At 40.6% G+C, this 13763-nt stretch overlaps 1 protein-coding gene across 1 annotated transcript in view; it reads left to right on the top strand.

The window, feature by feature from the left end:
* Nucleotides 1–11924, top strand: part of ST6GALNAC3 (ST6 N-acetylgalactosaminide alpha-2,6-sialyltransferase 3) — a 491203-nt gene extending 479279 nt beyond the window's left edge. The window contains exons 4-5 of the mRNA XM_045199607.2: nt 8525–8632; nt 9686–11924. Of these exons, the coding sequence (XP_045055542.1) occupies nt 8525–8632; nt 9686–9872 (295 nt within the window). The 3' untranslated portion in view covers nt 9873–11924. The remainder of the gene's footprint in view (nt 1–8524; nt 8633–9685) is intronic.
* Nucleotides 11925–13763: the final 1839 nt, after the last annotated feature.

Raw genomic sequence — 13763 nt, forward strand, 5'->3', positions numbered from 1 at the left:
GTTACTCAGTCTGTCTTCTCCACTTGACCCAAAGTTGAGATCAGGGGCAACTTGTTATTTTCAGTGCCTGGCACAGTGCCTCACATTGACAGTGTGCTCAATAATTTTTTCTTGAGTAAATAACAGAAGAACTGAAGCTTAGTAAGACTTGAAACTGGAGAGGACATGAGGGAAAGTGCTTAAGGAAGATGGAAAGTGTACACAAGTAAAGAGACAGAGGCTGACGTTCACAAGAGGTATTTAAGGGCAGCAAATGGACTGACATGACTAGATGAGAGAGTTCAGGAACAGAAGCCCTAGAAATCACAAAAGGGAGTTTATGTTTATGTGGGGGGGGGCCTTGAAAGACACCCATTGTCTTAGTGTGCTCAGGCTGTCATAACAAAATACCATAAACTGGGTGGCTGAACGAGAGAAATTTATTTCTCACAGTTCTGGAGGCTGAAGTCTGAGATCAGAGTGCCAAGACGGTCGCTTTCTGGCGAATGCTGTCTTCCTGGCTTGTAGCCTTCTTGCTGTGTCCTCACATGGTGGTAGAGAGAGAGTTCTAGTGTCTCATTCTCTTTTATAAGGCCACTAATCCTATCATGAGGGTCCCACCTCATGACATCACGTAAAGCTAATTACCTTCCAAGGGCTCCATCTCTGAACACCATTGGGGGTTAGGGCTTAAATACACAGTATATGAATTTACTGATGAATACACGGAGGGGATACAGGTCAGTCAATACTGAGTGGTAATGGAACCAGTTCTGCGTTAATGAAGTGGCCCCCAAACATCCCCATCACCCATCCCTGCCATTCCTGAGGTTCCACTGTTCATTTAAGAAAGTGATTGAAATCCCACAAATCAACATTTCCAATTAAAGGGGCTTCATAGCCCAAGGGCAAGAATGAAATAACCTTTTAATTTCTGAGATGAATGCATGAAGTAATCTTTGCGTGTGGTATCTTCTATTTCTACAGCAGTCATAAATCATGCCTTTGAGAGCTGAACCATTTTACTTTTAAATGTACATTTTGAAAAGGACACAGTCATTTCTTATTATGCTCTTTATGTACAATTTCATTGCATTCATCACAGTCAGAATCCTGTTGATTCTATGGCAGGAAAACTATTTGTTATATTCACAGTCTGAGAGCCTCCTGATTAGCACCAGCATTTCACATTAGCTGCTCGGGATGGTAGTACAGTCTTCCACTAAGATTTACTGCTTTTTCCATTTAATCAGGATCCTTTTTTTTCATATTTTCCAGGCCTGGATTCCTTTCATTTGGAACATTATTTTAAGACTCACCATCCATAGTATGATGTTTTAGCCATTTGAAAAGTTTATGTCCCTTTGCAAATGATTCAAGCCAAGAACAAGAATTCTACCGCCTGATTTGCAGAAAGTCATTACTGTTCAAACATTTGCTGGGCGTGTCCTATTGATAGATAGTACAAATACACACTGTTCAGGTAATGGACACACTCCAGAGTATTTCCTTACCTCCCAACAATCAAGTGATGTACAAAAATATATGACTGGGGACAGCTGAAATTGTTTCCACACTTTGAGCTTCGCTTCCATTAGACTGGTTCACAGCATTAGATGAATCCCAAGATGCTACTGATAATGATCAGCTCTTTTTCTTACCTAGTCTCCTTGTTTAAATGTATTATTTTATTATCCATGTGCTTTTGAAAAAAATGGGGAACAAGTGTTTTTAATTGGGTAATCTATATTCTGTCATGTATTCCTTCTCCGTGGGAAGGTATATGGAAACTCACTTTGCCATTTTTATTTATCTATCCTGCCAGTGTAGTATATTGATGAGTTCCAAAAGGGTTGAAACAAGACATGAAATATTGATGAACTTTTTTTAAAAAGTCCTCTTTTTCTCCTGAGTATAGCAGATTTCAGAAGGGGCTGCCAATATTATGTTGTCCAATAAACCTCCATTATTGGGAGGGTCTTGATCCCCTTTGGGCTTTGATAAATGATTATTATGCCTCTAGAATGCTAGCTCACAGTGCTCCAGACCTTGATTTTATCAGTTTATGGAGGACATGAATCAGAAAGAGCAGAATTTAGACTAACAGCAAAGTTAGAGCCAAAGGCCCCCCTACCAACCATTCCCTGAAGAGGGCAGCCACAAAATCTGGGGCTACTGGATCCCTCATTCTTGTTCCCACTTGACACTTTTTCCATTTCCCCATTGCAGATCAAGACTTGCCCTTTGGGTCTAGGCCAAGTGGGAACTGTAGGTAAGGAGAACTTGTATTTTTAGAGTTAGGGACATCTCAAGGCAAACCACCCCAAGCTAAGAGTAGGCATCAAGAAACTTACTGCACTCTGAGGGCACAGGTGAGTTTGCGACAGTGGACCCTGGTGAAATGTGAAAGAGAACTTACTACACAGGACATTCCCCCATAACAAAGAATTACCTTATCTAAAACGTCAATAGTGCTGAGATTGAGAAACACCAATGTAGAGAAAGTGCTACTATTTTGCCCATCAAAGCATAAGCTTCTTGAGTTCAAAACGTAAGTTACAGCTAACGGTGTTCACTAATTAGGACAGCATCCTGTGAATAGATAAAGAGCTATCTATGTACTCCAGTTTTCTCATGAAGAGCAACCATGTCACCTTCCTCAGTTTCTCCTCTAAAATTAGCCAAAAGGGAAAAGTTCCCCCTACCAGGAAACAGGGGGAAAATGTTTCACTATATGTTTCCAGAAACGAGAAGATGAGAGAGCATGCACAGAAGCAGCAGTGCAGGCAAACGAAGGATGCTGACAGCCCCAAATGTTGAGAATGGTGTAAATAAGGAGAGTTTGACAGGGAACGAATCCCTGTGGACTTGTGATGGCCTTTAGACATCAAGGAACGGGGGTAAACATCAAGGGGCAAGGTAGCTTATATTTTATTTTTAATAAACTGGATGAAAGATTATATTTTAAATGTTATGCCTTCAAGCATGTGCTACATCAAGGTGTTGACAGCATCATTTTTCCAAGAGATGAGCAAGTAAATTTAAGTAGTTTCCAAGTGGTAAGTATCTTGATTACCGAGGAGCTGTGGGATGCAAAACTTGGCCGGTGGAAATAAATGATTGATAGCTTCCTCTCACACTCCTGCCTTTATGTTTTCTACTGCATGGCTCATTATTCTGCTGCATTAATTTAAGCTTTCCTATTGTACTGAATTAAGGACTTAAGTTCTCTTATCACCCCTATGGGACTCTTGATTGTTTATTTGTAGATGACAATAATTGTTTTTATCAATCCCCAAATGTGGAAGGTATAAATAAACAGGGCTGTGGCTGACGGCCAGCTGGTGCATACTTAGTGTTGCATGTGTGAGTGATAAATTACAAGACAATATTTGGCCCCACAGGACACTCTTTTGGAATTTTTTTAAGGCATCTGATAATTATCACTGGGTCTCTTCAAGCTTATAATCATAAACAATTTCATGTATATCAGCCCACATCATTTTGTTGTAGTTTTTATTGAACCTCAGAAAGTGTGGGTGGGTATAATTTACACTTCCCCATCTCTAGTCTGCCCGCACAGCAGGGGAGTTGGGGGCCGGTTCACCTACAAGAGTTCCCAGAGCCAGCGCTGTCCAGGCCGTGAGTCCCCTTAGGAACCCAGATCGCCAAGACATCTATTCAGAAGAATTCCTGGATTTATCTACCGGCTGCCATTATTCCACCCCCGGCTTCATTACATGGACATCGGCTCACACGATTTCTCATCCCGAATATGTCAGAGGCACCAGGGAAAGAAAACGCAGCTATCTAATTAAGTGCTGTTTGTAGGACAGGGCACTCGGGCAGTCTGAGCCTCCCCGGACTGAATCAAATGCAAGGCGGCTCACTTAAAGAGCTTCGGGGCTAGTTATCACGATCTGTCGACCCACAAACAAAATAAATCAGATTAGGTTTAAATGTAAACAAGCATCGAAAATACAGGAAACATTTTCTTATTATGTGGCGAATTGCAAAGGTCTTTGACTATATGCTAAATTCTGAAATTCCTGACCTGCTTTTCCTATGGTGAAGGGAAGATAGAAATGTGGAGGAGCCACGTCCACAGTTGCACTCTATCTATCCTTTGAGGGTTCTGCTCTGAAAACCCACTGCTGCACTGTCAGAAACGGCTGTCCGGGGTGGACCAGAATGAGCCAGGAGAGCTTGTTCTGCAAAGTAGTGATCCATATGTCACGCAAAAGATCCCCTTTTTATCCCGGGGCTACAATGTTACCTTGGTCCATCACAGTTAGCAACTCCTAGGGGAAAAAATACCACATCAGAATACAACCAATTTTTTCTAATTTAGATTTATTTTATCTCTCACTCAAAGTAAGCTTCACCCTCAATATTATGGTCCAGTTGTGTCGTTGGTGTTGAACAGTGATTTCAGCACCTTCTGTGAGCAGAAGTGTGATGGAGGTGAACACGGATCTCCCTCCAAATGTCCAGTGACAATTGCCACTGCCATTGCCAGATAGAAACTGTATTTCAAAATATACACCCCAGACATTTAGTGGCATGCACATTGCACAAGTGGGCTCTAAATGTGGTCAGACTGTTAATTATACCCCCAAAATGCTTGGAGCATAGAATGTGCTTACAAGGTTAAAACAGGTTGACTATGGAAGGTGACAATCACAGAATCATTTGATTTCAAAATTGGAAGTAACCTTAAATATGAGTTCAGCCACCTCATTTTCAAGACAAAGGAAACTAAGATGATTTAAGAGACTAAATAAGTTGTGCAAAGCCCCTCGTTCAAGTGGCAAGAGAGCCGGAACGTGAAGCCAGGTAGCCTCACTCGCAGCTCCGTAGTGCACTGGGTAACGAACTCCGAAGAAACACCTGGGCTTGCGCCTTGTTGCACTGCTTTGTGATCAGTCGTTTCAGTGTGTGTGCCTCCCCCACTGGACCATGTGCTCTTTAAGAAAATATTCATTGCCAGCTTCTAGTATAGTTAGTGGCACATGATAGCATCCCAATAAATGATTGTCGAAAAAGATACATGAATGCGTGAATAAGTGAGACCTGGTTTTTCTCATCATATTCAAACAAATGCTGTAAGTTTTACTGATCTCTACTAGTGCTTGGTCAATCAGATATTGAAGAAAGCTAGAGATAATACAAAAGTCTTATGGAAAAAGTCATACAAGAAGACACGAAGAGGAAAAAGGGGTATACCATTCAGTAGGAATACTAACCAGAAAAATTCAGTACGTAGATGAAGTTTCTAGATTCAGTTTCAGAGATGTTTGTCAAGAGCCTTGCCTCTTCTGAGCTCTCCCAAATTTCAAGTGAGGACTTCTTAAGCAGATGGTGCTTTAAGCAATCCCCATTATTGCTGCTCCTCCTCAGACTGCAGGAGGCAGGATGGACTGCAGGTTCCGCTGTGTACGCAAAGTTGCCCTTAATGTGTATTTCACCTCCCTGTGGTACATCTTCCCACCCGTGTGGCACCCATTCCTAACCCGTGCTTCTGCTACCATTCCTATTACAGAGGAAAGTGCGTGTAATTCATGGGGATCCTGTTTCTGGAACGTTTTGTATGTAGAAGACATGTCAGGAGATACAAAGGAAAGTACTTACATTGTGGCATTTCAAATTCAGTGACAAGCAGAGGAAATGGGTATATATATATATATATATATATATATATATATATATATATATATATATATCCAGCAGAAGTAACTCCTGCTGAGTGTGGTTGGTAGGGTAATAATATTGTGTAATGATTTATAGTTTTAATTTGAACATTTCACCTAAAATGTCATATGGTGTGCTTGAGTGTGATATTCTTATGTTACGAATTACATGCTTATGATTTTGTAATAAAAAGGGGGCATTATTTGTGCTGGAAATATATATATATATATAGAGAGAGAGAGAGATAACAGACAGACATAGATATATATATGTTGGGTTTATCTCTCCTAGCAAATCACCCAAAGCCAATGAAAATAAAGGTTAAAATACCCAGTTGTTAGCCCCCAATCTGAGTTCCTGTTGCTTCTGAAATGCTTGTATGCTGTAAGTAATTTGACACTAAGCAGTGTCTGTTTAAAAAAAAAAAAAAGAATGAAAGGATTCAGAGTCCTAATTATAGCACATGGAAGGCTTGGTGCTGGAGAAACCCATCCACAGTATCAGGCTTCTGTGTCGAGCCCCTGCTGGCTGGAGTGGTGCACCTGGGGAGAAGTTATCAGTCAGGGAAGGGCTGGCTATGCTCCAGGTGTGCAAAGAAGTCTAGATGTAGGAAATTTAGTCTTTTTTAGATGTGGTGCTACACAGATGCCAGACAACCTGGGATGAGTCAAATGCCACCATGGGGAGAAACTTACGGCAGTAGCAGTCATCTGTTTTAGGTGGACTGGTCAACCTCGGCTAAAGATGGGTATGGAGATGCTGCCTGTCATCAAACATTCCTTTGAACCATTTGGAGCATGGCAGACCCCTCAGGTCAGCACTGCATGCTACAGTTATCACTCTTCCCATCTCTTCCTTAAATATCTGGGATTTTGCCCCTAGCATTTCCTTCTTCTGAAATTCTTTTCTCTCATGTTGTCCGTCAAGCAAGGAGCATCTGTTACCTGTCACCAGGAGTAGACATTCAAGCCCTTCTGCTGCTACCTCTTGGGATCAGAGTGGCCAAGGAAAACAATGCAGACACTAGACGGAACAACCCTTTACACACATAGAGAAGAAACAGAACGAGATCCTTGTTAGTAGTGGGCATTGGTGCCCCATGGCCAGTAGGTCCTTCCCAGCAGCTAACACAAGGCCTCTGGCCTGCATGCAACCCTTTTCTGCCACAGAATGAAGGATCCCATCCCCTGTTTTCAGGGAACAGATATAGCAGTGAGGTTGGCCAGGCACCATATGAAACACACATTTAAACAGAACAAAGAAGTGCACATTGAGCTAAGTAAATTAAGTCAAACAGAGAAAGACAAGTACCCTATGATTTCACTTTTATGTGGGATATAAAGACAAAATAAATGAACAAACTAAACAAGAACAGACTTATAGATACAGAGAACAAACTGGATGGTTGCCAGATGGGAGTGGGGCTGGGGGGTAGGTGAAAAAGGTGTAAGCATTAATAAGAACAAATTGCCAGTTACAAAATAGTCATGGGGGTGTACAGTACAGCATATAGTCAATGGTACGGTAATAGCTGCAAGTATGTGTGAAGTCAGGTGGGATTAGACTTATTAGGGGCTGTCCTCATAGGTTATATAAATGTCTGAACACTGTGTACACCTGAAACCAATATAACAGTAAATGTCAACTGTAACTGAAAAAATAAACAAAATTTAAAATCTGAAACAGGGTAAGATAGCCCCACACAAGGTGGCAAGTCCAGCACAGGCTGTGAAAATTCCTTTTCCTTTAGTAAGTCAGTGTTCCAGGCCTGTAGCCCATTCTTATGTGACCAAGAGGTGGTCAAGACTACACACATGATGCCCTGGCTAGTGTAGCTCAGCGGATTGAGCACCAGCCTGCGAACCGAAAGGTCACTTGTTCGATTCCCAGTCAGGGCACATGCCTGGGTTGCAGGCCAGGTCCCCAGTAGGCGGTGCGTGAGAGGCAACCACACATTGATGTTTCTGTCCCTCTCTTTCTCCCTTCCCCTCTGTCTAAACATAAATTAATAGAATCTTAAAAAAAAAAAAAAGACCGCACATGAGCTTGTCTTTTCCAATACAGTCCACGTGGCTCCTTCCCTTTTCCCTCACTCCCCACCCCCACTCCGGATCTTTGTTATCAAAAAAGCCTTCCATGGCCAACCTTTAAAACACAGCCATCTCCAAATCCAGTCCTCTAATCTCCATGAAGACAAAAGTTTTGGTTGTTTGATAACTGCTGTATCTCAGCATCTCCCACAGTGGTGTTCAATAGTAGGTGTTCACATAGTAGGTGTTCAATAAAAACATGTTGAAGAGATTGGTAAGACAGGTCTTATAAAGGAAAAGTCTTGTCTCATGGTGCCTGGGAAGCAGTGAAGGAGAACTTTTCAGATGCTTTCATAGACCAGATGATTCACTCACCCTGCATCGAATTTACACATAGAAACCCAACAAGCCTTAGAGAAAGTGATCCGTCCAGGATAGCAGACGTATTATCATTCAGTTCCCATCAGGGCTCCAAGCAACTTGTAGAAAACCTGTCTTCTGATGTGCAGCACTAATTTGTGTCATAAGGAAAATCAAATTATTTTTCACCTGAAGGGAGCAGGATTATTTGACTTCGAAAATTTGCCATATGGCTTCTCTCCCATACAGCCTAGCTTCCAGGCTTAAGGTAGTAAGAGTGAGAACATGCCCGTAAATTATTCGGAGATAATTCAAAATAAGTGTGGCTCTTTGACAGATTGTCGAGTTTCTTAATGCTTTTTCCTGATAACAAATGCTACGTTTTTGCCACAATTGGCTTGTTTCTCACCACACTTTATTGTCACTGTGTGTGTGTTGTGTGTGTTGTTTTTGTTCCCTCGCAGAGTCCAGTCTGGCTCATACCTCAGCACTGGGTGGTTCACGTTCATTCTGGCCATGGATGCCTGCTATGGCATCCACGTCTACGGGATGATAAATGACACCTACTGCAAGTAAGATCACAGGAAATTATTTTTATGCATCTCCAATTCGGGTGTCTTGTCAAAATATCACAACTCATTTTAATACCATAAATCTGAAGAAAAGAAACAGATAAAGCAACAGTGATTTCCCCGTGTTCTTTGCTGACATGACATTTCATTGTCAGTGCATCAGGTTGTGACTTTTCGCAGTGATAAAAAGAAAAATATTTACCGCAGCCTAATGTCAAATGTCAGAAGAAACGTTTTCCCCTTAATCAGTGGCATAGCGGGGGCTTGTGGCTGAGAAATGCAGACCACTTCAGCGGTTATTTAATTTGCAAAGCAAGTTTGTCATCTCTGCCGTGCTAATGACTTGATAGATGGCTATCTACCCAGTGGTTACATTTGATCGTGAAGGACAAAATGTCCTAGAGCCTCAGAGAAGCTGATAGCTTACCAGAAGTTCTGGAAGTAAGTGAGTAATCTACCAGGCCCTTATCTAAAATGGATGTCTTTATCCACATACATCCCCATTGGGCTGGGTAGGGGGTAGTTTCTAACTAGATAATAAAATAAACCTTCCATTCTTTATCAAGGTTATCAAACATACTTCCCTACCAACAACTGGCAAAATAGAATTCGGGGAATATTTTCATCATATTTTCAAAATGGCAATTAAGCCACAATCTTCATGGTCAAATATTTCTACCCCAGCTATTAGCATATTGGAGCACAGATGAACCAACTGTCTTACTCTGACAAATCACAAGATTTCTCCAAGCCCTGTAAAAGCATCAGGCTGTCCAGTTTGCTCCATTAGGCACCGTTTCCTCCTTCAACGGAGAGCTATACATTCGAATGTAATTGGTGTGATATATAAATTTTATTTGATTTATTAAAGCACTAAGGACTTGGTACATCTTCCTAAAAGCTTTTATACATAATAGTTTTAACTGAGTTCATGGACTAGAATCATGCCTAGGTTTGCAAGTAAATGCATTTACTCAGCACATAATGGATTCTTGTAAATGAATGATTTTCGTTCTTCATCTCAATCTTTCTCTCCTTTTTTTTCTTTTCTAGGACAGAAGGGTATAGGAAAGTTCCCTACCATTACTATGAACAAGGAAGAGATGAGTGTGATGAGTATTTTCTTCATGAACATGCCCCATATGGAGGCCATCGATTTATCACTGAAAAGAAAGTGTTTGCTCAATGGGCCAAGAAACACAGGATAATATTTACACACCCAAACTGGACAGTGTCTTGATACTGGTTTTTCTGATCTTGCCACGCCACTTGACATGATCGAGATAGTGCAACTGTGATGCTAAAGATGCTATGATGACGGTGGTGATGATGCAGACAGCAACAATGATGATCGAGATTCTGTACATTCTCAGACATTCTCAGATGATGACTCTGCCAGTAATTTGAACTTGGGATTCCGTGGAGGGTGGTTGTGCTCATTATATTACTCCTGAAGGCTCAACAGTATATACTGTACTTTGTAATTTAACTGCAGCTGCAGTGAAGGCCAGTAACATGACAGCAGTGACCCAAGAGCGAGAAGATTATCCTTCAGTAGCTTCCCAGAATTCTTCAGCAGTGAGCAGATTCTCAGCCATGGGCTCGGTCCTCATGAGGCAAGGCTGTTTGCTCTGTGGACACTTGAACCTGAGCAGCTCTGCCATCTTGAGGAGCGTGTGATTGTCAGACACTGACCCCACGGACACTATCCGGGTTCAAGTGCTTTACCACAGTCACTAGTTAGGCTGAGGGCAGAAAAGGAATCTCTTCCCGACTTACCATCTTCCTACCGTACTTCCTACAGCCAAAGCTTCAGGCCATTTCCTAATTGACAATGAAAATATCGTGATATCCTACCTAGAGGATTACTTGACTATCTCAAACATTTAATTCAAAATGGGCCAAGTAGCAAATCGTGATGAATTACCATTCTCACCTCTCCATTCTTACTACCCCAAACCATATAACTAAACATGTTACTAGAATGATCTATATTAATGTTAAGTTATTTCTGGATAAGTCCTAAATATTTCAGGTGGCTATTTAACATGTAAGGTTTCAGCACTGTAATAACATATACTGTGAAAATACTTCTTTAACAGAACCAAAAAGTTTACTAACTTTGCTTCAACATAAAACAACACAAAATTATATGCTTTTTAAACTCATGAAACAGGGAAAGCAAAGCATATTTTTACATCAATTTGTATCGACCATTCTTCATACTATATATTTGTATATTCAAATTTCTATTTTGTAGGCCCAAGGTGCGTCTCCCCACATGTCACATTACCACTGCCAAGTGCGAGCAGTTAGACACGGAGAGGAAATGATTCCTTGTCTTACATCTGACCAGAACTTTTGCCTTCTCGGGGTTTACTTTCCCCTCCGCGGGTCAGTTGTTATACCATAATAACAACAGTAAGAACGATCTTAATGTCCAAAGTGCTCTATCATTTAGAGTCCTTTCGCATATGCTATCCCATGTGATGCCCACGGCCCCCCCACTAGTCCATTGCCTACGCATTCTGACATCTCCTAAGCAGATGATCTGTAATTTGTTCATCGCTCTGATATATTGCTCCCCTCTGCTAATCCCTGTATAGGGTAGTGTTTATGTAGACTAGTCACCAATTGATTTCAGTGCCAAATACAATATATCATTAGAATTATTCAAAAAGTGTTATAAGGATGGTTTTGACCATGGACTAAAACCGTAGATACTGTTGATATTTTTTTAATGACTATTTAGTTGGGGAAAAGATGAAGCATGAACAATAGGAAGGAATGAAAGCAGAGAAATATAGTTTCTTGTTCCAGGCTTAAGATGACTCTGTTCATAATATACGTATTGCTCATTAAATACTTTAGGGTTGATTTGCTGAGAGGCTGAAACATCTTTGCAAATGATTCAAAATACAAAATCATGCTAACTTGCAGAAGGTTTTGGAGGCTGGAAGTAAGGATGCCTGTCCCCTCAGGAGCACTCTGCAGGTCTTTCCCAGGGCTACCTCCCGTGATCGGGTTTCAGCATCGTGGCCCATCTTGAGGAAAAGCCTCTTCCTTGCTCTCTTCTGCCATTTTGATTCCCCAGGACTCGTATCGACAAAAATGACCAAGTGCCACTTCCATTGTTGAAACTGTCAGTGTTGTTATCCTTTAGTTGTTTCCTTATGTGATTTTTAGTTGTATGTATGTTAGTTGTTTGGAGTCAATGATGGATAGAAATGCCCACTCTAAGAAAAATAAACATATACAAATGTTAAAACTGTAATGAGGCTTCTTTTCCTTATGTGATACAGACATTCCGTTTATAAATAAAAAGAAACCCTTGATGATGAGAATGTTTCAGGGAATGACATAATTTATTTAGTTTTCTGGTCAATGGAGGGCCACCTCTTCGTCTTAGCATTTACTAATGAGAAATTTCTGAGAACTTCCTCGCTCTCCCGCCCCACTATCATTTTCTCTGATGGAGGCTTTGGCAGAGCCCTGTGTCCCTAATTCTGTGGCAGTGGGGGGTGTGAAATAGGCAGTTTGTTTGTTTGTTTGTTTGTTTGTTTTGGAGCGGTCACAAGGCATTTTCTTCCCTTCCCCCCTCCCTTATTTTGCTTTTCTTTCTTTACAGAACCCTAACTGTACACTTTTTATTGCCATTGTCTCTTTTTTCTTTCTTTTTTTCTAGAAGTGAGAAACAAAAAACACATTACTCTCAATTTGGAGACCTAATTAGATGATTTCCAATGTAATGAGTATTTTGATAGAATCATATGACTCATTTTTCTCTGTATTTTTAATGTTCTCTGCTTCCATTTCCTGTTTTTCTTTACCCTCAACTTCCTAATCCTAGTGAAAATACAAAGTCTAATTTCTCCCATGTTGTGGAGAAATGGATCTAAGATTTACTGAAAGGGAAGAGAACAGTTAAGGATCAATTCAAGAGAGTACTTGGTCATGCAAATTTGCAGTCAATTCCACAGGTGCTAGTCAAATGAAAGAGATTTCATCCCGCCTCCAAACATTAGGAAATTTAACTGAACTCACTCATCATTGATGTGTACATATCCCAGAAGTTAATCAGCATCTAAAAAATTAAAAATATTTCAGTACCATTCAAGGCTTTAAGCAAATAGACTATGGAAACTGGCCACAGTTGCTGAAATTGGCATAAAATCATACAAGCTAAAAATATGTGTTTCTTTTTTAAAGTCTACAGAATCCTAGGGGAAAAAAAGGAAATTTAAAAAGGGTTTTAGAATGAATGATTGAATTCTTTCTAAGTTAACCTAGTGATAAGTAGTAATGGTTTACATCATTATCCCAGTAATATGAATAAGAAACATTTTATAATATATGGTTTTTACATTGCTATCAAACCTATCAAAGAAAAACCAACAGGGGGGAACGTTCGTATGTGAGCACAGAGACTCCATTTGTGTGCATGTGTAAAGGCACATCAGCAATCATATTTTTCACTGATGTGTATGAATCACAGAAAACCCATTTTAGACTTCCTCTGAAATTTGTTGGGTTACATTTTGAATCCTGATGCAAAAAATAAAACAAAAATCAAAATTAAATGTACTGATTGCTAAGAGTACATAGAATCATATTCCACGGCTGGCCAGAAGAAGAAAGCTAGAGAAGCTGCTAAATCTAGAACTGAGAACACAGATGCCACAGTTGCCGCAAATCAGACCTGTAAGTGCAGCAATCTGTGTTGTAGGCTCTGCCAACTGCAGCTCAGCTAAAGCCACGCTGACAAACCTCGCATCGGGCTTCGTTCACACTGAAGTGAATGAACACTGGTCTCCCTATTCAAACAAGCCTGTCTTCAGTGTAAGCAAGCTCAGATTTGCATGATTTTTTATTATATGGCTAGAGAACTGTGGCCATTGTGGAAAAGGAAAATTATATAAGGAGAATGAATGCTCTTTGAGGATCTGGAATGAATCAGCCGACGTGGGAGCAAGTCTGAAATGGGGACGTGGCTGACCTTTCCAAAAACGAAAAGCCATCAGAAGAGAATCACTCAGTGTTTCCTTAAAAAAAAAGACAACACTGAAGTACTTCACCTGATGATGTTAATTATAAGCTCAGTTTAATTTTAATAGGCAAGAAAACACAATCA

The sequence above is a fragment of the Desmodus rotundus genome, chromosome 3 (assembly GCF_022682495.2).
Source record: "Desmodus rotundus isolate HL8 chromosome 3, HLdesRot8A.1, whole genome shotgun sequence".
In the NCBI taxonomy this organism is placed as follows: Eukaryota; Metazoa; Chordata; class Mammalia; order Chiroptera; family Phyllostomidae; genus Desmodus; species Desmodus rotundus.